The sequence below is a fragment of the Salarias fasciatus genome, chromosome 5, assembly GCF_902148845.1.
Source record: "Salarias fasciatus chromosome 5, fSalaFa1.1, whole genome shotgun sequence".
Classification (NCBI taxonomy): Eukaryota; Metazoa; Chordata; class Actinopteri; order Blenniiformes; family Blenniidae; genus Salarias; species Salarias fasciatus.
Window position 1 is genome coordinate 28,547,261 of NC_043749.1, and position 27,323 is coordinate 28,574,583.

At 44.8% G+C, this 27,323-nt stretch overlaps 2 protein-coding genes across 8 annotated transcripts in view; one reads left to right on the forward strand and one right to left on the reverse strand.

Moving 5' to 3' along the window:
* rbpjl (recombination signal binding protein for immunoglobulin kappa J region-like) lies at positions 1–26,021 on the reverse strand. The gene is made up of 13 exons (XM_030091802.1): positions 25,931–26,021; positions 24,903–24,984; positions 19,157–19,304; positions 16,198–16,332; positions 15,922–15,992; positions 15,712–15,827; positions 13,983–14,157; positions 12,382–12,519; positions 11,693–11,805; positions 9,817–9,957; positions 9,518–9,673; positions 8,423–8,526; positions 1–2,465 (listed from the first exon to the last, which is right to left on the reverse strand). Exons 2-13 carry the CDS (start codon positions 24,934–24,936, stop codon positions 2,165–2,167), a joined length of 1,632 nt encoding a protein of 543 aa, XP_029947662.1. The 5' UTR covers positions 24,937–24,984; positions 25,931–26,021; the 3' UTR covers positions 1–2,164.
* Positions 18,937–27,323, forward strand: part of matn4 (matrilin 4) — a 30,374-nt gene continuing 21,987 nt past the window's right edge. For all 7 annotated transcript variants that reach the window (XM_030091794.1, XM_030091798.1, XM_030091795.1 and 4 more), the window contains exon 1: positions 18,937–19,209. The gene's annotated coding sequence lies outside the window, so the exon portion shown is untranslated. The remainder of the gene's footprint in view (positions 19,210–27,323) is intronic.

Here is a 27,323-nt window from a genome sequence, read left to right on the forward strand (position 1 = left end):
AGGGTGTAGGTGGATTTTACACAAATATTTTAATATGACACTTCTGCGTAACTCTCTTAAAAGACAACCCAGGGACAAAACTGCAATGGAAAGTCAAAAACACAAAACTGAAAACCCTGAGGACTTGACTTTGATTCAGAACATTCACCATGATTTAGGCTTCATTTGCATGTAGGAAAAGAAACACTGCAAATGATGTAGTTTTCTTGTTTGGCCACTAATGGGTGCTGGAAAGTTTTCCACATTGGGAGCTGTTTTCAAAACCTGTTTTCATTGGTTCCAACCATTGTTATCATGTGAACACACTCCAAAACAAAACGAGAGTTCGACGATTTTACTTGTGAATGTTACAGCGTAACCGGGGATAAATGACTGAAACATTTCAACATTTGTTCACCTTCTGCAGGACAGAAAGAGGAACAGTTTAATAAGACAATAAAATTTGTTGGACAAATGAAAAACCATGTTTTAAAAACACACTGAGCTGATTTCTTCATGTAGCTTTCCTCTTGCTAATTTGTTTGCACTTCATTCCCACGGTAGAAAACTCTCAGTAGGGGGTAACTTTCCGCTAAACATGCAGTTTGATCCTGAATTAGTACAAAAATCAGCAATAAAATGGAAACATAACAATGTTTATTTCACAGAACCCTCAGTTTAGAAGCTCCTGGATGCAGAGGGAAAGAAATCAACCACAACCACAGAAATCTCACTTTTATTGCGGCACCGCCCACATTCTCTGCCACGGCCCATAAAGATTTCACAAAAATAGAGAAATTTAATTAAAAAGAGTAAACCTGAGAAGGCTGGCAGCTTGTTTCCTGAATATGGTCCATGTTGCCTGGTTTCAGGGTTTGTTCACATGCTGCAGGTTCGGCTGGACTGACATGAACTCTGCTGTGGTTCAGATTATCTCAGCATTGATCTGTTCAGACTTAAGACTTGAGAAAAGAACCGATTGTTTCCTGATGCCTTCCAGAGTCTGTTTTATCGATGCAGCTGTCACTGATAAAGAAACCTTGGTTTAATGTGGTTAGAAGACATGACTAAACTGGGAAGGCTTCACTTCTCCAGGGGGAAAAAAAAAGCTCCTGATGGCTATGAAACTGGAACCTTCTCAGAAAGTTTCCAAGAAACGGACTGTGAAGCCAAACACTCATGGAGACAGCCGGTCACATGAGGAAGGATCCCAACAGGATACGGTAATTGAATTTCTCTAAATGTGCAAATGAACTATTTGATTCTGAACAAACTGTACATGTTTAAGAATATTGCTTATTTTAAAATCTAAACTGAGCACATGGATCTCTCAGGTTACTTGGGGATAAACTTGTGATGGTTTGAGTCCAAATAAGCATCTCAGTCCAGATCCTTCAGATCACTGTCAGTCATTCCAGGTCCAGTGTCATGGTTTATCGTCAGCTACAGTAGCCCAGAAGGGTCACTACCAACGCTAAAGTCACCACAATAATGTAAACAATGCTCTAAAGTCTTTTTTTAAACCTCAGTAAAATGCCACCTGGGAGCTCATTAATTAAGTGCTGAACCATCTCAACTCGGAGGAGCAGCTTGACTTTGAGTCTGCTGGTTGAAGACGATTCTGCACACAAACTGCTTCACGTTTCGGTGTGAACCTTAAATTACAGCTGGAGGTCAGAAATGAAAACATCATCTGCAAAACGTGAGAACGCCACCTTCAGGACACCCTCTTTATCTCGAGATCCTTCACATTAAAACCCGAGGAAGACTCTCTGAGGAAGACACAAAGATCAGCTTGGTTTATTCCAACACACACACCTGGGGAGGAAGTCTGACTTAAGGTCAAGGAATTTAATCCATTACTCTGAACTCACTAAAAACCTTCTACAAGATATCTCAAAGAGGATTAAGTACGTGTAATACACTTCTCAAAATCCTAACACCACATGTAGATTGGATTGTTAATCTTTACTCAATAATCTGTGAGTGGATGAAAGGTTTGTCCTCAGTTCTACCTCCTGGAATGACTCCATATTGAACCTGAAGTTCCAGCAGTGATGGAGACGTCCTGAAGAGACTGAAGAGTAGAAAACTCTCCAGTCCTCCTTCTGGTGTTCATGCTGTGAGTTTTGGATTCATGTTTGTGATTTGATCTTCCTGGGTTTCAGTCCTGCAGCCGCTCAGGCTAATTCTGCATGAAGAGGTGGAAGTTGGCCCTGGTGAACTCCTGATGGATGGTTTCTAACAGGATGTCCTCCTCCTGTCCCCTGTCCGGCCCCCCGTCTCTCCGCCCGCCTGCCGCTCCTCCGCGGATGGCCGGCGGCGGCTGGAGCTCGGGGGTGTAGGTGAAGCTGAAGGAGGTGCGGTAGATCAGGCCGTCCAGGCGGATGAGCGCCAGAGGGACGGTGACGGAGCGCCGCAGGCAGCGCCAGCCGTCGCTGAAGACCGAGACGTCGGGGACGACGCACAGCAGCGACTTGGGAGACCTGAGGAGACGAAACCAGACCATTAAAACAAACCTTCAGCTGGACAGAAGGAAATGAAACAGTCTGAAAGTCTGCTTTCACTTTTTGGGCCATAAAAAAGACAATTTTCACACCATAATGTTTGGACTGTCTTTTAATTGGAACGTTGCAGGTTTGATTTCCCATCTTTGAGCGCCGCCTCCACTGGTGTGTCTGAACAGCGTGAAACACTTTGGAGATGCTTAAGCAGCAGAAATCTGCTCTATTAGTGACATTCTTTCATTGTTTCTTTCCTTTTTTCCAAGACTTTAAATGCAGCTCAGCATTGGTGTCTCTATGAACTGATACTGGACTTGCTGGTTGCTATGGCGATTCAAGAAAGGATGAGGAGGGCGGAGCATGAGAAGTTCCCAAAGAGACTGAAAAGAGTAGACTCCATAATTTTTTATAGTTGAAACTAAGTCACTGTAATAAAATCCATCTGTCCATGCTAATATTCATTTTCTCCCAATACACATGGTCATAGCATATCATTCTTTGCACGTGTGCACTGGTTCCATTACATAAACAAACAACAGCACCCACTAGTGGCCAAATATGCCAACTACGCAATTTCCGTACAACCATGAAACTTTTCTGAAACGAAAACGCAAAAACAATCAATTTTCACTTGAAACTTTGTCTTGTAAACAGGGGTTTATGGGTTAATCCTATTTTTTGTGAATTACACTTAATGACACGTCATATTAATAACTGTGCTATTTTCAATTTGCAGAGCTTGAATACTTTTTCGAGATATTTAAATTGAACATAGTAAATAATACATTTTCAGTACTTTATGCAGCAGTGACACAAACTCTGTTTGATATTTCTGTTATTGTGCAGATTTACAGTAGAAGCTAAATCCCTGCAGGACACAGAGTGATGAAGCGCACGTCACGTCAGTGCAGCACTCCGGTAAAATTACAGCATGTTAAAGATTTTATTGTACGAGCGCCGCTGTTGACCCTACAGATGTAACCATGTTATGATGTACCTGCTGTGTTCAGTTTACAGCGGAGCTGGACTGTAATAAAAGGTGTTTCCAGCATTTTGGACACAAAAAGGAAACAAGTCTGGTGTTTTATTAAGATTCCTCCAGAAATACCTGCTTTTCAAATGTGGGTCAAACGGATTAGAACTCAGGTTAAACTTGCTGGGTGATGTTATATCTGCAGTGAAGCTGCCACTTTGGAGTTTTTTTGGGGAAAAGGCTATAAAACCCTCATATTTAGGTCAGGTTTTATGAGCAGCCAGCATCCCTGTTCCTGCCAGTCAGACTCAGGCGGGACTAAAACCCTCACTTGGCCTTCGCCTCACACCTGGAGTCTCCGCGGTCCGGCGACAAAACGGCACGAAAAAACATGTAAATACAGGAAGAACAAGGCTTTTCACACTGATTGATACCTAAAACACAAATGTCTGTCCTGTAATTAAAAAACAAACAATAAAAGTATGAATTTCTTGAAGGTTATGTCATGATTCCCTCCACATGAGCAACTTTCTAAGAATCGGAGGAACCAGAAAACAGACCAGAACAGTAATAAAACTCAGGAGAGGCTGTAAGTGGAGGCTGCATGTTCCTCCTGCGTTCAGGGCTCCTCTTTGTGTTTCTGGGTCAGTTTGTACAGACACAAAACAGGAAGAAAACATGTCTGGAGTCGTGGTCAGTCGACTGAAGGAGCTGAAAGACTGAAAGACAGTTTAATCTGGATAAATGTGGATTAGCCAAACAGAGCATCTGCCAGGATGAATATTCCACATGATTTTAAAAAATCTGAAAGAAAACGGTGGCATAAATAAAAGTGGTTTTTTTTAATATTTTTATAAAAATTAGACTGAATTTAGTTCACCTGTGATCCCCTGCTTAAAAAACAGACTCTTTGAACCAGGTGGCGTTCCGTCAGGTAAACAACCCCGAGTGCCAGCGTCTGTCTGTCACTCAGTTCATCCCGTCGGCTGGTTTAAACTGAGGCTTCAGCAACATCAGCGTGGTAAAGACGTGTTTGTGTAGGATGTGCAAACTCTCTCTCCTCCTCTGGACATCCTGTCCACATTTTTCCAATCAGCCATGCCTTTCGCTGCCGGGTGAGATTTGTCCAGGCTGAACGCCAGAAGTTCACTGTAAAGTCTGTTCATCCCAGAAACTCCGTGATCAGCAGTGTCCACTTTGTGGAAACTTTACAGATTTTAAGATGGGATGAAGAAGTATGTGGAGAGCGCGTTTAAACACTGATGCAGTGCCTACTGTTCATGCCGGGATACAGTCAGGTCGGCACCAATCCAAGTCGGCCCTGGCCAACTCGGCACCGCCCCCGGGACACAGTCAAGTCGGCATCAAGCCAAGTCGGCCTCGCAGGGGGGCTCTCAAGTGGCCGAGTTGGTCGGTGCTGACTTGATTGTAAGCTGCTTACCAACTCGGCCAAAAGCCTCTTTTTTTTAAATCACAATGCCGGTCGCGATGATTTGCACAGTTTTTTTCGTGCCGGCTGCGCCCCTTCTCCTCACGTAGCAGGCGGGGGACTGGAGGACAAACTGTGTGATTATGGTGACTGATAGATTAGAGGTGGATCATGTACCTGGATGGTCATGATCTCCTACACCAGATCATGTGACCAGGTGGCGTTTGATCAAACCAGTCGCCTGTATTATAATTATAACTGTGCAAATCGTCACGCCACAGCCGGCATCAGCTCCAGGATTTGCACAGATATAATTATAATGCAGGCGACTGGTTTGATCAAACGCCGCCTGGTCACATGATCTGGTCACATGACCAGACAGCCGCTCGCGCTGCGCGCTCGTAGCTAAGCTACTCGGTTCAAACAGATCGTCAAAAAACTGTGCAAATCGTTGCGCCGCAGCCGGCATTGTGATTAAAAAAAAAAAGAGGCTTTTGGCCAAGTTGGTACGCAGCTTACAGTCAAGTCGGCACCGACCAACTCGGCCACTTGAGAGCGCCCCCCCCCCGCGAGGCCGACTTGGCTTGATGCCGACTTGGCTTGATGCCGACTTGACTGTATCCCGGGGGCGGTGCCAAGTTGGCCAGGGCCGACTTGGATTGGTGCCGACCTGACTGTAATCCGTTCATGCCACGGCTACTATTGAAGCAGAAGTAAGGTCAACAAAGCCCCAGCTGTCATGTCTGCCGTCACCAGGGAAGCTGCAGGCAGCCCATCAGAAACATGAAGCTAACAGGTATTTTGCTTTGTCTCTGAATTAGCAATGACATGTAGATGTGTAGATGATAATCAACACAGCTGTCCGAACCTGAACAAACACGCTGACAAGTCAACGCAGTGCAACATGAAACGCCCACACTACAGGGCAGCGAGCAAACACCACTTTAACCCCGCTCTGCTGTGGTCTAATAATGTAAATATAATATAGATCATGTAACGTTTTATTGCCTTGTTTTTCTCCAGGTCTTCCAGTAAGTCCTGTCCTTGTCTCCACTGAGACGCAGACAGATGAGACAAGAATTGATGAGTTGGAGTTTGAGCTCTCCAAGTCCTGTTTCATCTTTCCACCGTGATGAACATGATTCAGCTTGGCTCCTGCCTTCAACTGTCAGTGGAAATGAGCCTGAAGCCAGAGCATCAGATGACGATGACCACCATGAAACACATCAAAGCCACGATTTCGAAATCACTTCACTATTCATCTTTCTGCCATAAAAGATAACCATGTTATAGCTATTGTGAACTTAGAATACTTCTTTCTTGCAAATAATGAAATACTTGGTGTGGTTTCAGTAATGCTGATAAGTTTATATTGTGCCGGGAACAGCTGATGACTTTGTTGAAGTGTTTTCCAAGCTGACAGTGAAGATTGTGAAGACGATATTCGACTGTTTAATCAATAATCAACATAAAGCCCTCCGGTTTAACATGAAAACAACTCAAATGTGCATCTCATCCAGTTTAAACCCCCTCTGTGGTCCTAAGAGAACAGAAAACAGAGCGCTGGAGGTTCTGCTGAAGGTTCTGCATCACCTGACAGAACCTTGATTCTCCTCCGTCACCAGGGCCGTTTCTTCCTATAGGCCAACTAGGCGAATGCCTAGGGCCCCCAAGCCACCAGGGGGCCCCAAAGCTGCATGTTCAACCTCTTCTGAGGTTGAAAATGTCCAGTTTTTATCTGTAGCTAGCTCTTGTTTATTACACCTCTTACATGCCTAAAAATGTTGGATATAAATAAAATAAACTGCAATGATAAGCTGTGGCTGGTGCTTTTGTGGCATTATTAGTCTGTTGGACCACTGTCACACAGCAAGTGACGTCACGTAGCGGCCGCCACAGGTATGATGGGAATGATTGACAGCTACCCGTCATTAGCGAGAGGATTAACAAAACAAACCTTAATCGCACCAGAAAGAAATTATTCCAGCGGAGCAGAAAAACAGAAGAAAAAGAAGACTGAGGATGAAAAACGTTCAAAGGATAAAGGTAAGTCATCCAGACCCGTAGACCCCTTTATTCAGATTATAAGGAGCGAGGACATGTTGTCGTCGTAGTCTGCTCTGTCATTGTTCAGTGGAAGTTGTCTCTCACGTATTTTACACTTTATTTTATGATTAGTTAGAATTCATTTGCTAAGTTTAGTGTGTATTGTATTGGGCTCTAATTAAAATGGTGCTACTTTTTTGTTTTTAATTTAAAGAACTATTTTAAAGGTTTGTTTTTTAATCGATCAATCGATCAACATTTAATTAATAGAGCCCTTTACATACAGTGACCAAAGTGCGCTCCAAAAAAAACTTCAAGTATAAGAATAAAAATAACTACATAATTTAAAACCAATAAGAAAATAAAATAGTATTAAATCAATAAAAACAAATACAAGTAATGTGTTTGATTAGTGTGTCAATGTGATCAGTGTAATGTGATTTATAAATATTAGGCATGGTGTTTTATTCTTATTTTAGACTGTTATGGCAGTGGTTCATTTGTCTTAGTTTTATTAATTTAGTACAATTGGTAAACTAATGCAGAAAACTTAAAAGTGGCAACTTTGCAACTGGGTACAAACTTTAAAGGGACACTGTACATCACAATGTTTAATATAAAAACTGGTAAATTTAAATTTTCTGTATTGCTGCAACAACACTGTAATAGTAAAATAGAATATGCATTCAGGATCTATTTTTTGCTTGATAACCTAATGAGCTTTGTCTTTGCAGGAGTAATTCTAAAATATTTTGGAGCTCCAGACATCGAGCCTGAGGGATCGTCTGAACATCCTGACGAGGAAGCCCCAGGGCCATCACGTGCCTCCGAACCTCCTTCTGTCCGGAAAGCTCCAGAACAATCACTTACCTTAGAACCTCTTTCTGCCCAGGAACCATCAACTGCACATTTACATGGTCAGCTGCCTGTTTTTGATCTAGCTGACTGGCCAGTGGCCATCAGTTTTCTCTGATTCATTCAGAACTGATATAGTAGAGGGCCATTTCAGATCAGTTCTGTTTTTACGTTCCCCAGAAAATAAGATGGCAGAAAGCTAGGAAGCAAACATTTTGAACACAATATACTGTGACTGTTACTGTGAATAGTGTGTTATTAGCTGTTGTGCTGAGTGTGAGACTGTAGTGTTAAGTATTATTTTAAGCGGTGGTTTGTTTTGATTTTTGCACTTTAAAATACATGCTGATTTGTTATGTTTTCTGATTTAAAGTAAACTTTTTTTTTAAATAAATTCTCAATCTGTTTTATTTATTGACATATAGAGGATGGTTTTCCTTGTATTATAGTTTCATTGGTTTAACTTGCCTGAGTGGCTCAACTCTTAAGACGTTTGATTTTAACTGTAGCCTAGGCTTAGGCGACCATCCAAAGGGTTAGAAATTTCTTCATTACAGTCTGACAAAATAGGGGCCCCCAACCAACATCTTGCCTAGGGCCCCCATGAAGCTAGAAACGGCCCTGTCCGTCACTCACTTGAACATGGTCTCAGCCTCGCTGTTCCCGAACCACACCTTGAGGTGAGGACTGAAGTTTTCTCCGTGGATCTCCAGCATGGCGACGTGTCCTCCACCGTTCACCTGCAGGAACGACACACACATGCACGCACACACACATGCACACAGTATAACACTGATCACCTCCAGCTGATTTGTCTATAGTCTTTGAATGAGTCGTTTTGGGGTTTTGTGTGTTAACCAGCAGTGTGTGTTTACAGAATGAGGGCAGCAGTGTTTCAGAGTGAACGGGCTTCCATCAGGGTCAAACCGCCACAGGTCAGCGGCCTGTGGAGCTCAGATCGGACCTTTATCAACAGCAGCTAACCTGGTTACAAGCGGTTGACTCATCTATCTTCAGTTTAATGACTGTAGAACAATTATTATCCTTCAGCCTTTGGAAACAGGAATCATCAGGAATGCTATAAATGTATTGCTGTTCCTCATTTCTCCACTTGGGGTGACATTGTTTTATTGACTGCTTAAAAAATGACTTTATCACTAAGAAAATATCATTAGCATCAAAACATGGCCGCTAAAGCCTCCTATCAGTCATTTAAATGGATTTTTGTTTTTTTTAAGAAACGTTGTACAGGCACATTTTCGATATGTACCATCACTTTTTACTCTATATTTTTAGGTAATCATACAGGCGTTTTACCAATCTACTTAAAAAAAGTTCACTTTATTCAGAATATGGTGCTGTTTAAGCAATTTACATATATAGTATAAATGAAACTTATTAAGAGATGAATGAAGAGCAAACTGATAACTGGATTCTACAGTGACTCACCATCGCCACCTAGCACTTAACACTGGCATCGCTTCAAACTGGCACCACACTGCACCTTTAAAGGAGCTAACGGCGTCCAGACGACAGACTGGCACGCCAATAAAATCCTAACGGTATGCGGCGGTGTGAGTATCTGAAGGCTGTATAGTCAGAGTAAAACGCCATTCATCAATGAATAAAAAAAAGCCGTTTTCTTCATGTGTGCTCCGCAGGGAGCCTCATTAAAACCGCAGAGTAAAGACTGTGGAAAGTTTAGCAGAAGGTAGAGCTTTACGAGCCTACCTCTAACCCGGTGATGACAGGAAATGGGCTGACGGGAGCCTGGATGCAGGCCAGGCCCAGATTAAAGGTGAACTCCACTGCCTCCACCCCGATGATGGTCCAACAGGCCCCGTCGTTCAGCACCACTCTGCTGGGGTCTCTGAGGCTGGACGAGGCCTGCAGGGGAGGGGGGGAGGCACCGAATGTTTCAGGGACAAATTATTAAGAGCAACAAGAAGTAAGAAAGTGAGTTACTGAAGGTTTAATGTAGTTTTCTGCTGACTGGAATCAGGAGGCAGAAGGATCAGGGGAAGTCCCACCTGGTACTGGACGATGGTGTCGTTGGACAGACACAGGTAGGCCTGAGGGTCGTCTCGGAACTGAAAGGCACACTTATGGAGCTGAGAAACGGGTTCGTCCACGTCCAGGATGGCGTGCTGCTTGTTGACCTTCCGGATCACCTGAAGACATCGAAACGTTTCAGAAAAGTTACTGAATCCGTCTTTAATACCTGCTTTTTCTGAACAGTCATGGAGGACGGGGGTCATTTGGGAAGGGGTTCAGGAAACACCTGGCTGCAGGTAGGCTGAGACCCGGATTCCCCACCAGACCAGAGACCACCATGAAGGTCCGGCCACAAGCCACCAGCCCGATCCCAGGTGGGACACCCACAGCGCGGCCCACCACGTCCAGACTGGAGGACCAGAACCCGCCGCCATGACTCAGCTCAGGGCGCCGCCAGGAGAACCATCCAGGAAGCCTCCTGAACATCAGCTGACAGGCATGGACCCAAAACCAGCAGACAGGGCTCGGATCCAGCTGGAGGTCCCCCGACTCGCTGCTCCTAACGTCCAGATTTTAGAGCATCTTCCCCCCACCAACTGAGATGTCAAACAAGTAGTCCAGGAAGTGTCCCTCCAATGCTTTAAGAGCAGTTTCAGGTGTTTCGTTGTAGTGCGTGACCCTTCCAGGCCACCGTATTGCTCTCCTCCATTATCACAGCTGTCTGTATAAACCTGACAGCTCATGTGCTGACATGTTAAAAAGAAGAACCGCTGCATGAGGTGCAGGTTCACACACTTCAAACACCTCCTTCACAGAATATTAAAGACTTTATTCTCACATGGAAGTCTGCTGATCCAGCTCCACGCTCCGGACCGCCGTCCCTGAACGCCGACCGCAACCGAGGCCCGGAGCCGAGCCGCCGGTCGGGCCTGAACACTCGCCACGTCTTCAAACAAACCGTGTAGCAGCAGGCCTCCGCTAGGAAAACACAGCGAGGGGCAGCGAGGAGGTCCACCCCCCCAGCCTCCACCCGCCGGGGTATTATGACAGCGGTGCGAGGGGCGCAGAGGCACAGAGAAAGGCTCTGATCAGCGAAACGCGAGGGCTCCTGCTACCCTGACAGGTGATTATGTAACAGCTGCACGAAAACATCTGCAGGACAGACGGGTTCGAGCCGCAATCACACACTCTGTGGTCACACAACCAGCTGAACACTGCAGAGACTCCCATCATGCCTCCTCAGCCTCCCTCAAGGACACTTCCTCAGGGTGTGTGTTCAGTCACGGGGATTTAGACTCAGATCGTCAGTAAATTAGCAGGATTTCCCCAAATTTGCGTTTTTGTTTAAATTTCAGAGGATGTGAGGGCCTCGTGCACGTCACATCAAGGTTCCTCCATCCTCTGTCTTCTCATGTTCCGCCGGTGAATGCAGACATGAGGAGAAACTGGAGAAGGAGCCTCATGAATCTGAACGAACTCCGTCCTCCTGACAGCAACGTGGCTCACAGAGCATCTTCCTCCACTGACTGAACTCATGCTAACACTGCAATACAGTGTGTGTGTGTGTGTGTGTGTGTGTGTGTGTTCTTGTATTTCTATCCTTGTCGGGGCCAAATGTCCCCACAAGGATAGCAAAACGTGGAACGACGTGCCTTGTGGGGACCTTTTTCCGGTCCTAAGTAGGAGAAACAGTGTTTTCTTGACCATTTTGTTGTTACTGAAAAAAGTAAAAGTGCAAAAACATTTCTTTAGGGTTAGGCTTTGTTGTGGTGTGGGTTAGGGTTAGGGTAAGGGTCAGGGTTAGGGGCTAGACATGAATGGGAGTCAATGGACGGTCCCCACAAGGATAGAAATACAAGACTGAGCGTGTGTGTGTGTGTGTGTGTGTGTGTGTGTGTGTGTGTGTGTTACCATGGGCGGCAGAGCCACTCCAGACTCGGTGCACACTAACTGGACCACACAGCCGTAACAGATGAAGCCTTCGCTCAGCACAAAGCCCCTCTGGTCAGGATGCTGTTCCTCCACTGCAACACACACACACACACACACACACACACACACACACACACACACACACACACACACACACACACACACACACTCTCACAAATCTGCATTATGTCTATATTTACCCTGCAAAGACTTTGGAGTGAACTCATGAATATATTGGGCTTCTGAGTGATCTATTCTGAGGCGATGGTGAAGGACTCCAGGCGTCGAGGGGTTAACGGTGACAGTAGGAAGAGCGACGCTGATGGATGGACGGCTGCGGTTTGGGTCTGGAGCTGGGAGGTCTGCGCACGCCGAGCTCCGCGCTGTACAAATAACCCGGCGGAGCGCCGGACGGGCTCCTCCGCTCACACTGCTGAACATTCAGTCAGACAGGCGCTGTATTTATGCAGGGTGGCCTGGTGCTGAGAGGAGCTGTGTGGAGGAGCCGCCGCTCTTCATCCTCCACCTCATCCTCCTCATCACAGTCACTCTCAGTTCAAGATTTCCTTCTATGAAAATGCTTTTTCTTCGCTTTATTACAGTAAAAACTGGTTTTATGTCACTTATTAAATTCAGGTTTATTGAAGGGGCTCAGACTTGTGTTCTACCCATGGTGATGGTGAAGGCCGTCCACTGCCGGGCGCTGGCGATGAAGGCTCCTCCCTCCACCGACAGGTAGCGAGTGCTGACCGTCTGAGAGCGCAGACGGTTGAACAGAGCCACTCTGGAGCAGGACGAGATGCACACTGACACACACACACACACACACACACAGTGAAAACACGCAGTAAAAACACACCAGGAGGTACAGTACGGGGGACACTTATAACATTTTTGACATTTCTGTAAATATGTAAAACTTCTAAAGCAAAACCTCAAAAATCCAACAGCAGCTGGTTCCAAGTGTGTTTTAAATGAAGAGGTTAAACAGGAAACACATCGTTTTGTCTCAAACAGGAATATTCTGACATTAAGGCTAAACTCTAATCCCTGATAAACTGAACACTGTCTTGTTCAGTGAACCGAGCTGCACTCATTGTCACATTTCTCTTTATTTTTCGTCTGTCTGACATGTTTTCCTGCCTGTTTTTCTAATCTGTGCTGTTTTCCTCCGAGCAGTCCGCTCTCCTCGCCAAACGTTGTGATCGTTCTTTTCTTTCCGGAAGTTTGTGTTTTGCTTTTGTTTGTTTTGACTGCTAATTTTTTGGTTCTCGGCCTGCGTTCTCTGTTGATTTTTGCAGTGTTTGTCCGGATTTGCTCCACGGCCTCAGCTTTATTTTGGACGCTTTCAGCCTGGCTTTGTCTGAAGTTGAGTATAAAGACATTCTCTAAGCTGTTGGTGATTTAAACTGTGGATCTGAGTCCTGAACACAGGATAAAACTAAACTGGATGTTCATTTTAGGCTCTATATGTATATCTATTTTGAAGAATCTTGGCTATTTTGACTCTTATTTGCCTGATTATATTAAAATACATTACCAAACTGATGTGACCAAGCACTTTCATTATGAGGATTTCGCGTTATCATTTAATGACATGTGGTCAATGTGTGTCTCTCAACTACATTTTTTGCCTAAAATGGAATAAACAACAAAGAACAATTTATAGATTTTTGTAGAAATTATTCATTTGTGTCAATAACATGTAGAAAAACCTGTGAAATCTGAATAAACTAGCTCAGAGCTTTAAGAAATCACATTTTTCTGCAGATATCAGGAGCAGATAAATGTTTGAGCAGAGATTAGAAACACATGGTTGCAATAATCAGAATAAAACGGCGTTGCCTGAGCCGAGTGTCACGTCTCCGTTTAGTGAGGGTGTGACTTTTAATGGTGAAATAAACTACCCGGTGACCTGCAGCGACCTCTCAGCTCAGGAGGTCGTGACATGTAGGAACCAGCGGTCAATCATCCAGCGGAGGACTCGGAGGTTTTAGGACTGAACGTCAAATCCACTCAACAGTTCTTAGTAGAGAGGTTTTCAGGAATTTCAGCTTTACGGTCAAGATGAACTGGAAGTGTGATGAGGGCTGGCAGAGGAGGCGGGCTCTGTCTTTGGAACCTAAACCTGATGGAGGGATTCTCCATCCTCTGCTCGGCTCGATAGAAATACTTTTTGATATAAGTTGTCATTGCAACTGAATGTTCCTCTCAGAGTGTGTTGGCGAGCGTCGTGTTGGCGAGCGTCGTGTGTGACGGCGCGGCTCACGGTCGGCATTCTTCATGGACTGCCTCTTCTGGGACGGTTTAGAGATGACTTTGATCATCCTGCTCTGGAAGGAGCCCACTTCCTGTCTGTTCCCCAGGAAGAGGCGCAGCAGCAGGCAGAAGTGTTTCCTCTTGTCCTGATCGGAGATGAACAGCGACTTGGCGCAAGCGAAGAGCTGCAGAGACACGTGGAAAGAGAGAGAGAGAGAGAGCCGATGGTGAAGTGAGCGCGAGGCCACCAAACACACAGCGTGGCTTTACAGCGCTGCAGCTCCTCTGTCAGACACGGCTGTTTGTACAGTCAACAGAGGGCTGTAATAAAGAGGGCGGACGCTTTGGTCTGGGTCAACAGACGCAGAGAGCCGTGATACTGAAACAACAGGCTGAGGGTCTGAGGATCCCGTCTGGAGGAGAGCCGCCGGGTGAAGAACAGCAGCAGCCGTCCATCCTGCAGCTGAATCCAGCTTTAACACACAGCTCCGGAGCGGTGACAGCTGGGTGGAGGCAGGCCACACCTGGACAGGTGAATCTTCACACCAACAGCACGTTCAAGGCCTGATTTAAACATGAAGCCGATCTACTGACGGGGCCCAAGCTGCTTCGTCAACCGGCCTCAAACATGCTCCTGAGAGACGTTTCGTCATCTGGACCTCCATTGTTTTTATTTGTAGATTTTATTCTGAGATCTTTTCTGTGTCGCACCTCAAAAAATGAACATGTGACCAAGTTTTCCTATTGCGCTTCTCTTTTTTCAACACTCCAATATGTTTAATAACTCCAGAATATAACATTTAACTTTTGACTGCAGATATTTCAAACCTAAACCCTCATATGGGTATTATTTTTATGTCATGAGACAGAGTGTTTTAGTTCATCACCTCCCAAGTGAAAGTGGAATCTATTTATGTGAGTGTTAAATGTAACACATTTTAAGGAGGATCTCAGGAAATCAGGCCCTCAGTTAACCTCGGACCTTTCAGGACTGTGAGAAGAAATCATAAAAACAGGACAAAAAAAATGTAGATATCCAAAGCCCAACCTAAACTAAAACTGGGGATCTTCTCAATATGAGCTTCAATTTATTACCAATAAATACCTTTGTTTTCAGTATTCTATTTTATTTGGTGTTCATCATCAGTTTTACCTTTCCTTTGTGTTTTAACAATTTAAACTAATATCTGAAGTGTCAAGATGCCATTAAGACTTTTTTTCCATCATTTTAAATTCTTTTGTACCATATTTAATTTGAATAATAACTCAACCTTTTAAAGTTTTATTGAGTTTAACTTCAGCAGTGGAAGACGTCCTCCCTGCTCCACCTGAGCCTCGGCTGCCAGACCAACAACAGAACCTGAGTCACAATCAGGAAGATTTACAGAAAGTTGAGAAGATCAAGAAAACTGAGTTGTAGTGGGGAAGCGTTTCGCCTCACAGTGAGAATATTCCTGGTTGGATGGGTGAAGTCTCCTATCAAATAGTTTTGTCTTTGTGAAGAGTTTTTGTTTTTGTTATCAAAAATGTGGGAAAAACAAAAGAAGTCTCTGAAGTTGAAAGCCTGTCGACAGAAGCTGGAGTCCAGGAGGATCCACGTCGGCCCTCATCACTCAGTGAACACCTGCTGGTTCTGGAGGAATTTGCAGGATAATTCAGAGCAAATTTCAGAAAATTGGAGTGTCTGTCACTGCAGGACAGACAGAGAGGGTCCAGTTCAGCTCATCGCCGTCTCTCACCCTGGAATTCGGCTGCTCGTCGAACACCAGTTTGAAAGCGTCGGCCTGCGACTGGCTGGAGCTGTCCAGACACATGTAGCCACACACCCGGTACACCGACGCCCCGTAGCCGGCGGCTGGAGGACGCAGAGGAGGGAGAGAACCCGGAGGGGGGAAGAGGTTTACAAATCACAGATTACACTGAAGCTCACCAGATGTTTGTTTCTTCACCTTTCAAATGGTTCTGCATGACTCTCCATCCATGGCCGCTGATGTAAACACACGGAGGAGGGCAGAAGAACCTGCAGGTGAAACACACACGGAAACTAACCCGTCACATCGGCTTGGTGTGTTAAAGCTCTACTTTTAAATGGGATCTTTGGTTATAAAAGACCCTTTTTGAACAAGATGAATCAAATTATTCAATAAATAAATGATATTATTCTGAAAATCAGTGCCTGAGAGATGTAACAGTGATGTTTTGCTCCATAATCCGGATATTAGAACCTTTTCTCGTTGCCGTAGGACTTCTGAGCGACCTTGGCGTGCAGGATGACGACGGTCTGGTCCGCGTGGGCCTCGCTTCCCGGTTCCCTGATGGTTCCCTGAACCTGGCCGTGCCGGAAGTCAGCGTCCTGCCTCCTGAGAGGGGAGCAGAGCCGTCAGTCACCTCACCGCCGGGATTATGTAAGGAGCAGCCGGACGCAGCGGCGGGACGACCCCGAGGCCCGGACACTGGAATCCTACTTCTAATGAGGTCTGAGGAAGGACGGCGAGGAACAACACACACACACACACACACACACACACACACACACACACACACACACATACACACACACAGAGATCGTGAGAGAACCTGCTGAACAGAGGCACGTTTGTCACTGGACGTTGAAAGAGTCTGACAGACACACAACATAAACGCACACTGTTACTGTTACATATCCATCCATGTAAGGGTGTAACGTTGGTTCACACACTTAAACTCTCACACATATGAAGCCCAGCAGTGTTTTCTCAGTGTTTTTACATCCTTGGAGACGTCACATGATCGGTTGTGTTGTCTGTGAGCTGAACTCAGACGCTGCTACTCGTATGGAGGTCGGATCGCGGTGTCCTTATTAGGGGGGACGTCCGAGCGCTGAGTGTTTTCATCCATGGAGGACTTCCCTGAGACACCTCACCACCCCGTGCAGGGCTCAGGGTTCAATGTGTGTGTGTGAGTGTGTGTGTGTGTGCATGCATGTGTGGTCAGTCACCAGGGTGCCAGCAGTCGTCTAAATTAGACCTTCGCCTCCGCAGAGGTCGGAGGTCAGTGTGTTAGCAGTTCAAACCTTCTGGTATTTCACGGGGGGAACACAGAGAGGACTAAGGAAGAGGAGGAGGAGGAAGGGCAGGAGGAGACGTGCACTTTCACCTCCAAAAAAGTCCATCGTCTCCTGCAGAAGCCGCTCGGCACGCGGGAGTTGTAATAACTGCTATTAGGTTTGGTAGAGAGAGCGGCTCAACAGGTGTGACGGTCGTAAACACGGATGAAAGACGAGCTGCTTGATACCTGAAAACACCCAAGTCTCCTCCAGAGGAACATCCTGTTACCAGTCACTGGCTTAATAACAAGCTACAGTAATCTGATTACAGCAGAGGGACGAGGAGGACTGGAAATCTGTACTCAAGTACAACACTGAGAATACTTCTTCTGAAGCCTCGTAGATACTTTTTATCTGCTGGACGTTTAAAAAGCAGTCAGTGGATTTGATGCATCAAACCTGTGAGCTCAATGTTTTAAATAAAACCATGCAATGTTTAATATATGTCAATATAAAGTAGAAAGAACTTATTAGTTATAATGAAAAGGTTTGAACATTCATGCATGTGGTGTAAGTTTTAAATATTCACATTTCAATACATCCACAGCGTGAATGAATGTCAAAACATTTAAATTTACATATTTGCAGCCAAAAAGTTCTTTCTATTATCATTTCTCATTAATTTGCTTTTTATGTACTTCGTTTAACTTTATGTGGTTTTATTACACTTTGTCTATGAAAAAAAAATATTTTGAATATATGTATTTCCTCCAATATATCAAACGACAGAATAAAAATTGAGTAGTTTTTGAGAAAAGTGTTATAAGTTGAGAATATTTCACACACTCTTTCTTCCGTGGAGAAATGTGACTGTCGCTGTACTCCAGTACAGGTTTTCAGTGTGTGTTGATTCCAGCTGACTTTATACAAACATCAGGACACACTCTGGTTTACCACCACAGGACCAACACACAGACACACACATTCCCATCCTCACAGTCTTTGTAGAGTCACCAGTTCAACAAACAAGCTGCTCCTGCACCAAATACCTCCATCGTCATGGTGAAGCATGGCGGAGGCAGCATCATGCACCCATCTTCCCACAATCCTGTTTTTCACTGTTTCAACACCATGTTGTCGGTGTGATTGCTTGATGATTGATGACGCGTCCAGCTGTGGTTCTCATCCAGCTGTGAATCGGCTGATCTGACACTGAAGAGTCTCCATGCTCCCTCCTGCTGTCAGAGCTTCCACAGGTTGACGGGTTCAGTGAACATTTTGTTCTGCGCGAGGCTTGTTTTCCAAAAACCAACGACTTCACCAAACTCCCCCAGCATGGATTTACCTTTCACAGTTAAATACTCTTTAAATAAACTAATAATTCATGCTCTACTAATCCCTGAGAGTAAATTTCTTTTTCCATATTTACCCACCCCATCTCTAGGATGTGGTGGGAAACCGTTGGGCTCATGGGATCAAAGAACTTTCTTAAGTAGAAACCTGTCTGCTGTGGGAGTTGAACCTGCAAACTAGCAATCCCAAGTCTGCTTTATATTATTAGTCACCGCTACTCTTTGTTGTGGGTGATAATATTAGAACCCTCATGTCCCCCCAGTAAAAGTACAAGTGCATAAGGAGTAAACAGGAGTTTGATGAGACAGTAACAGTTACCAGGACAAAAAGACACGTGGAAACTCTAATACCTGCCTGCTGTGGAGGTTCTGGTTCTGGGGAGTGAATTGCTGAGATGAAGCTGCACCTCCTGAGTGATGCTGCCTCCGCCGTGCGTCACGGTGCGCGGCGCACCTCTCCAAACTCTCCAAACTCTCCCCCTTGTTCATGTTACAAAGACATGGGGGTGGGGTCTCCTCAGCAAACACGTCTCCTCCCGGCGTTTTAATGCTTCCCTCCATCCCTCCACCGCCTCATTCCGCCGACAGAAGGTCACGGAGCCACCGAGACGAGACGCGCTCCCTCCGTCCACAGCCGCATTTTCACGTCCACGCGCTCATTCCTCACAGGCCGGCGAGGCTGCAGCGCGTAGTGGAACCTCCGGGAGCTCCATCCTCACCTCTCCGTCCCCGGGACGCCGTGCGTGACACCGTGCGTGACACCGTGTGTGTGTGTTTGGGACCTTTCCTCCCGGAGCTCCAGCCTACCTGTCCCAGCCGCCGCTCCTCGGCGCGTCGTGTCCGGACAGCAGCGCGCCCAGGTGAGCCAGCGGGTTGTCCGGGTCCGGGGACGGAGCAGGGGGGTACAGCACCGCCAGGTCCGGCTGGGGGAAGCCCGGAGGGGGCATCTGTGCTTCTGGGAGGGAGAAGACGCAGGTTAAAGATAATTTTACAATCATTTCTGCTAATAAACGACGCACAGTCCGCACGTGACCAGTTATCATCCACTAATTAATCAGTTTGATTGGGGATAAAGTAGCAGACAATGTATAAAAGGCAGTGCAGCCTGGATCAAGCAGAACATATTAAGACATATTCAAATAAGTTCATCAGCAATATGTCATCATATGTATTCCACTTTTTTTTAGATTATTCAAAATGGCATGTTTAAAAAAAGGACAAAGAAAAATCACACGAACACCTTCAGAACAAAGGAATGCTTTGCTCCTGAAAATGTGAATGCTTCTTTCTGTTCTTGGTTTTAAAATGTTGGAGACCTTACATTGTATAAATGTTTTGCAGGTTTTTAGACCTTTGAATATTTCTTTGAGGCTCACAAAACTGTTTGTTGGCAGGAACGCAGAGAATTCCGATATTTTATAAAGCTTTTTTTTTTTGCGCTTGTTTCTTTGTGCTGCAGTGAATGTTTGAAATGTGGATGAATCTCGATGAAAGGCAGACAGAATGAAATGTTTGAGCCGTTAAAGCTGGTGTGACGATGGAGACGGTGGATGTGTGCAGAATGTGTGTGTGTGTGTGAGAGAGAGAGAGAGAGAGAGAGAGAGAGAGAGAGAGAGAGAGAGAGAGAGAGGAGAGAGCAAAACTTTGGGCTCACACTGGTTGACTGGAGGTGGCTCTCAGTGCAGGACACACACACACACACACACACACACACACACACACACACACACACACACACACACACACACACACACACCTTGTGCATGATGGATACAGTTTTGGTCTCTAACAGACATTTATTAGACATTAATACTGATTTCTTTGCAAACTCAGGTCATTAACTTTAGTTTTATTCTTTAACTTGTTTCACTTAAGTTTAAATCTCAGTGTTTTAGATTTTGCTTGTGCTCCGGAAATGCTGCAGACCAGCTGAGGCTTTGTCTGTATTTTTAATCCAAACCAGCGTGAGTTTCTGCTGCAGTTTGAGCTCCAGAAGCCCGTCTGCTGGATGGGACCACACAGGTCCACCACCGGCCTGTCAGCAGGTCACCTGACCTCTGCAGAGCAGAAGAACCTCCTCACAGGTCTGGAGGTGACCTGACCCAGCTCGTGTCAAACTCACTCAAACCTTCACACTTCAGGCATGGCCTGTGAGGACTAAATGTTCCCCTGCTGAACGGTACATCCCCCCCACCGGCAGGAAGGCTCAGGGACTGACCCTGCCAGTGGTCATAATGTTTTGGCTTCAGAGAGAGACAGCAGCTCTGCGGCTTCTAGCTGCCTTCGTTAATGACCAGAAGTAGCTTTAAGATTAGCGCAGTGCTGCTGAGAGCAGTGGCGTTCCAGTGCCGCTCCCTCCCGTTGAGCTGGGTCTGCCTTCAGCCCACAGCGAGCGACGCCTCGCTGGATTTACAGTGCAGACAGATAATCTAACACTGCGAGTCAGTCAGAGCTGCAGGAAGTCCGTCAGAACAGTACCGGCCTCAGTCGCTCTGCGAACAGTAGCAGAGGCAACATCTGGATCCAATCTGCAGCCAACAAGAAGCGCTGTGTCTTCATGCGGTGTGGGTCCAGCCGTCACTCACGTCCCGCAGCAGCTCCGTCCCACCGCAGAGTCGGAGCGCTGATCTGAAACACCTCTGTGGACGGATCTGCTCCACCTCTCCGAACAGACCTGCTCCGCTCTCACACAGCAGAAGAACATCTGGTCTCCATCTCTCTCTCTAATCTTTCAGTCACACAGTTTGAGTGTTTTCCTCTCGGTGTGAATCCAGCCTGTCAATCACACCGTCACCATGTAACTCACACTCCTCCATCTACCTGCCTCCACCAGGTCTCCGCCGTTCACCTGCTTCTTTACTCTCATTTCCTCTTAAATCACACTGAGAAGGAGACACAACGGGGCAGGTTGTCCAGAATCATAACTCCACATGTCAGATCCACTCATAAACCTTCATATGCGGATCAGAAGCCGTTTAGACCACCTACAGACTAAACCTCCTCCCGCTTTGAGCTGCCGGTCCACACTGGATCATCTCCTGCTGGTACTCCACCTCCAGGTTTTCCTTTAATACCATTTCTGCCTCCTGTTTCTCATCAGAGAGTCGTGTGAAGAGAAGACTCTTTTTTATGGCTTAATAACAACGAGAACATTAGGTTTATTTAATGTCTGTGTAAATCCAGCTGTCAGTCACACGAACAGGACATATTTGAGTCAGATTAGGATCTAAACTGAGAAATATTTCATTAAAATATAATCTTATATTTCTCCTGACCGTAAAGAAAATATCCTTGCATTCCTCTGTTATTTGAATCATCAGCACTCTTATCTTAGGTGTGTTATTCCTGGGAAAAGGGCTCTGCAGGCAGAGTGCTGCCAGCAGAAGTTGTAGATTGTTTGTAAGATCCTTAAAATGGAAAAACTGGCAGAAAAAAGAGGAATTAAACTTTATGTAAACATACAAGTCATTACAGGATCTTCTGCAATACTACCGTCCAATCACAGAGCAGCATTTCACATCATTAACAAAAGCTTCTCTGCGGAAAACTTCTCCAAAAAAACACTCAGTAACACTAAAGACCCGTCAGAAACTCAAAGTTCAAGTTTTCCTGGAAAAAAAAAAAGGAGCAGAAAAATCTCTCTTGTTGTTTATTTTCTCCCAATTCAGTCCAGCCTGAATTCAACTGAAGTCATGAGGGGATTAAGCGTGTTCAGCGGAGTTTAGAGATTCTCATCAACTGCTGGGAGTTTGTGGAAAATGTGGTTGAATGTGAAGGAGTCCACATGTTAGTTCACACTTAAGTGCTTCCTCACTTCAAGTCGTCCAAACCGCAGACTTTGAAGTGGAAATCCCGTCCAAATGATGCAGCTCATAAATGCCGTTTCCAAACCAAACCTTGTTTCTGAGAGGCTTCCATCAAACACAGTATGACCTCCAGCCAGACGACAGGCTGGACTCGGCCGGGCGCTCAGCTCGGAGCCGCCAACGCGCCGCCGTGACGCAGCGCTTCGCTTTACAGTGTGTCAAATGGCACTAAACACACAATACGGCCGGGACGCTGGAAACAGGCATGTTTCTGCCCCCAAAATAAAATCCTTGCTGTACAGTGAAGTTTCATCCTGAAGGTAAAATGTCGTGGAGTTGATACGTCTCGTAATGTGACCCAGAGGAGCGACTCGGCCGAGCTGTGAGGATGTTTTACTGGAAGAACTGACTTCAACCAGCTGGTGAAAAGGTGAAAATGTGCCTTGAATAATGCAGAAGTCACGGCGCAGTGAAAGATTACGAGTTACTCTGTAACTTTAATGTCTCAGTAGAACAATGAGAAAGCTTTTCCCTTCCTCAGGCCGCGTTTACACAGCAACGTTTTCAGGTGAAAATGCAACGTAGAACTTTTTGGAAACACTTTGACTCTGTGGAAACGGCGGGAATGCCACAGTAGCGCATGTGCACCACGGATGTAGTAAAAACATTTTCTGCATCTGCAAGTGTTCATGGACAATGACAACAATAGAGGCCTCCAGACTGTTATGAAATAATGATCCTGGAAGTGGCTTAACGCTGTAATAAAAACAAACCCAGTCAAAACTTAGCCTGAAACTAAACATCTTTAAATCTACTTCAGTTCTGATGAATTTAGTTCTAATAAAAGCTCGCCGGCAACCACAATGAAAACAGTCCTGGATTGTTTTACAGCAGTCTAAAATGAATTTATTACTGGTAATCAGGTCATAAACCATCCTGGCTGTTTGTTCAGATACTTTATAAAGTCTGCTGACACACTTCTGACGATCCACATGCAGAAAAATGGATCAAACCAAAACGCAAATCATACAAAACGAGTGCAATGGCTTGTGAGTACAATATGGAAATATGCATTTGGTTTTATTTAGGAGGAAGTTCAGATAGATCCTCGTTTCTCCCTTTAAGACAATTAAGACAAGCAGATTTGTTCAAAACTGTATTACGTTAAAGGTCAGTGTAGCATTCCTGTGTTTCATTTCACGAAACCTTTCTTCACTCGAGACTTTTGACTTATTTCAGTCACTTAAAGTTTAAAAAACTTTTTTCCTCGCCTTTGAACACAATTTTTCAAAAAACTAAGTAATCCATATAAAAATATTTCCATTTGAACCAAATAAATTAACTGTTATCCTCATGCCTGCCTCATGTGACTAAGAAGGGATTAAAAAAAGCCTAATTCACAGTATCAGTCTTGCAGAAATCTATAAACGTTAATCAGTAATCTGGGCTTGTGTTTGGAAGTCCTTGTCTTCATGAACTGGTACCACCACACACTCTTCCTTCACTCCGACGGCAAAAAACGAAACTGCAGGAGATTAAAGTGGATTAAATGGCGTCTGCATTTTAATCCAGTCAGGTGAAGGCTGGCTCTAATGAAGCCTTCTCAACACAGTGTTTCACTACACACACACACACACACACACACACACACACACACACACACACACACACACACACACACACACACACACACATACACAGAGAGTCAGAAAACTTCCACCACAGGGTCAAATATCAGTCAGCTGACACCGGGGCTCAACCTCAGGGTCACGGCCCTGGGAGAGGTCGTGGGATGGCTGTCGCTTGTCACAGATCAGATGAGTAACGACGCAGAAAAAGGGAATTAAGATGTAATTACTGTGAAGACGACACTTATCAAAGTTGTTACTTTTTAGTTTTCACTTAAAGTACTTTTCACAAACTTTTTTCCTGCGGAACGTGAGAAAAACGGTGGAAAAGTTCTTAAAACAATCCAGAAACAAGACGCCTCAGCATGAAAGGATCTGAAGGTGTCTGCTGGCTGGAGGGCCACTTCACTGGATCAAAATGTGTGTTTTTAATTTTCAAATATCTGTATAGCAGTGAAAAACAGTCGGTTCTGATCTTTTTAATGTATTTTTAAATGATTTATTTAAATAAACCAACAAATATATTGTTTTTCCTCTGGACACACACTTCCATCATATCAGATTTTATATGCTCAGCTAGTGCACATTTTTTTTTACATTTTATTATTTATATTCTGTAACTGCATTTTTTTGCGTCTTTTCACAAAACCTTTTGTTTAAGTTTTTTGTCATCTGAATTGCACAATAAATGCTTATTTTAATGGTGCATTGAAAAACTTAGGGCCCATTTACTTGACAGCGTTTTCAAGTGAAAGCAGAAAACTTTTGTGTTTTGGGTGTCCGTTTATACGACAGTGTTGATCGGAGCCACTGAAAACACAACTATTTGAAAACGCCTTCCACGGTGGAACTTTTGTTAATCTGTGTTTTCTCTTGAAGCGTCGTGTAAATGGGGCCTGAGTAAAAAAGCAATGAAATTGCCAAACATACAGATATAGGTGAGGATGTTTTTGGAGTCATGCCAAACTCAGTCCAGCAAACTGGTTATGTATTATAAATGACCTCTGAAGGCCCACCTTCCCTACGTCCACAGACCACCAGTGGGCCGCAGTCCACACTTTGAGAACCTGCCGTGTCTTTAATGTCAGCTGGAATGAATTCCTTTTGTCATCCGCTCACCTTTCCCCTCCTCTCCAAGGTGCAGCTCGTCCATGGTGGGCGTGGCCTCTGACCTCAGGTGTTCCTCGGGGTCATGCTCGCTCTGCTTCCACAACACAGCCTAACTTCAGTCCAGGGGTCACTGTCAAAGAGCTCTTTGTGCATGACAACGACGTGAGCTTTGTTGGACCAACAGAAACAGTCTTTTCCCTCCGCTTCACTCCGGAGTGACGATGGAGAAAGACAAAGGCTCCAGTGTGGCTCTGCAGCTCCTAACGAGCTCCGGCAGCTGTTACCAAACATGAAGTTGGCTTTGTGTTGCAGGGTGATGGTCTGTTGGAGATGTTTGGATGTGGTCGGGTTCACTATCTGTGTAAAGCGATCCTAAATATAGTTAGCTCACAAATCAGAGCCACATTGAAGGAAACACTCCGAGTGTCTCAGAGACCAAACTGTTGCATCGACGAGTTCACTAAAGCCAACAACCCTGAACTAAATCAGACCCGATGACAGCAAGACAGAGAGACATCACTGTCAGTGAAGATTAACGTTCATCAAGCTGCCAACTCCAAGAAACAGCAGATCTGGAGCTGCTCCGTTACTTTTTCACAAATCCTCTGTTTACTGGAATAATGGATGAAAAGTGAAGTGAGTCATCCTGACTGTAAATATCATTATCATCAGCAACGAGTCCAGATATGATTTCCTCCAGAATCCTCTGCTCCTTCATCAAACTCTGTTTCCACAGTACTGCCTCAAAGCTACGCCAGCTGATAGCCCTATTATAGAGCATCTTCCTCCATCTAACTTCATCTGAACTGACTCGTGTGCTGACAGCTCAGACAACAGCTAACAAAACTAACAATACAGCTGCTTTCTAGTAACCAATTACTTTGTCTAATACAGTACAGTTACCACTTTTGTTGTTAGTTACTTTTAACTGTAAATAAGGTTTAAATTAAAAGTGACAATGAAAACATCAGCAGCAACATTGAACATAATGAGCATTAAGCTTTCCAGACGATATTAAATAATAAATATCAGCAAACCTGGAACCAGACTGTCCTCCTTCAGCTTCGGGGTTAAAATTCTGCTGCTGTTCTTCTTAAACTGCAGTCAAAGTCCACATCAGAGTCATCATCACCTCAGAGAGAACATATCGGATAGAAACCATCGGAAAGCTTACAGTGAGCCTACAGTACGCTGTGTGTGTGTGTGTGTGTGTGTGTGTGTGTGTGTGTGTTCATGTTTGTTCTCCATCCCGGACCTCTTATCTGCACTGTGTGCTTCTCAGTAACACAGATAATCACCTGTTCCCAGACTGCAGGTTTCCCACACACACACACACACACACACACACACACACACACACACACACACACACACACACACACACACACATTTCCACTCATCTTTCCAGTTGTTTTTACATGTGGAATGTTTCAGTTGTTTGTGGTGAAAAACTACTTTTTATTGTTTATTTTGTTCTTCAGATCCAAACATGCCGTTAAAGAAACTCAGCAGAGAGCAGAGACATTAAATGAGCAAAGTGAGCTTTCATAATAATGGAATATGGAAATATTGACTCCGGTATTCTTTAACAAATGAATAAAAAGCTTCAGAATGAAAAGAAACTGAGATGGAAGCTCATTAATCAGTGTGTGCAGATTCATACTTTATAATGTGGGAAGGTTATGAGCTATTTTGAAATCTATTTCAAATTAACATGTTCTCTCTGAAGTATTCTCCTTATTTTTAATCCAAACACACACACACACACACACACACACACACACACACACACACACACACACACACACACACACACACACACAAACATATTTTACTCCAAATTAACTGAATCCTGAGGCATGGCAGTTTTTTTTTCAGATTTCAAAACATTTCACTTTAATACATTTCAAGTGTTTCATAATGAAATCTGCAGTAAATACATAAAAGTTTAAATCATTCAACCAGAGGAGTTTTACGCTCTTTCTATCACACCTTTAATGTAAAATGAGAGCAAACAGGAGCTGAGCCAAACTCAGAGCTGATAAGTTGATACGGACAGAGATGAAGAAACTGCTGTTTGCCTTTGAGAGGTTTTATCTTCCAGCCTGACGTGTCTGCAGGATGTGTGTGTGAGGCTGCTCCAAAACTGACTGGAACAGAAGCGTTATGTTCGATACCGTCGACTTTTTTTCACCCAGGTTTGTTTTGTGTGCAGCGACTCGGAGAGGAACAGCGTCATGAATCGATCTGTGACAGACGGACGCTGGAAAATGATCGACTTTTGATTGCAATCTGCTGGTCGGGTTTCTTCTTCGGCTGTGCAGGAATGCAGCTTCCCTCCGTCCTCTGTGCAGATCCGTCAGTCATCTGCTCCATAAAATGTTGTTTTACGGTGTTTGAAATGGTGCAAAAGGTCCAGGAGAAGACAGA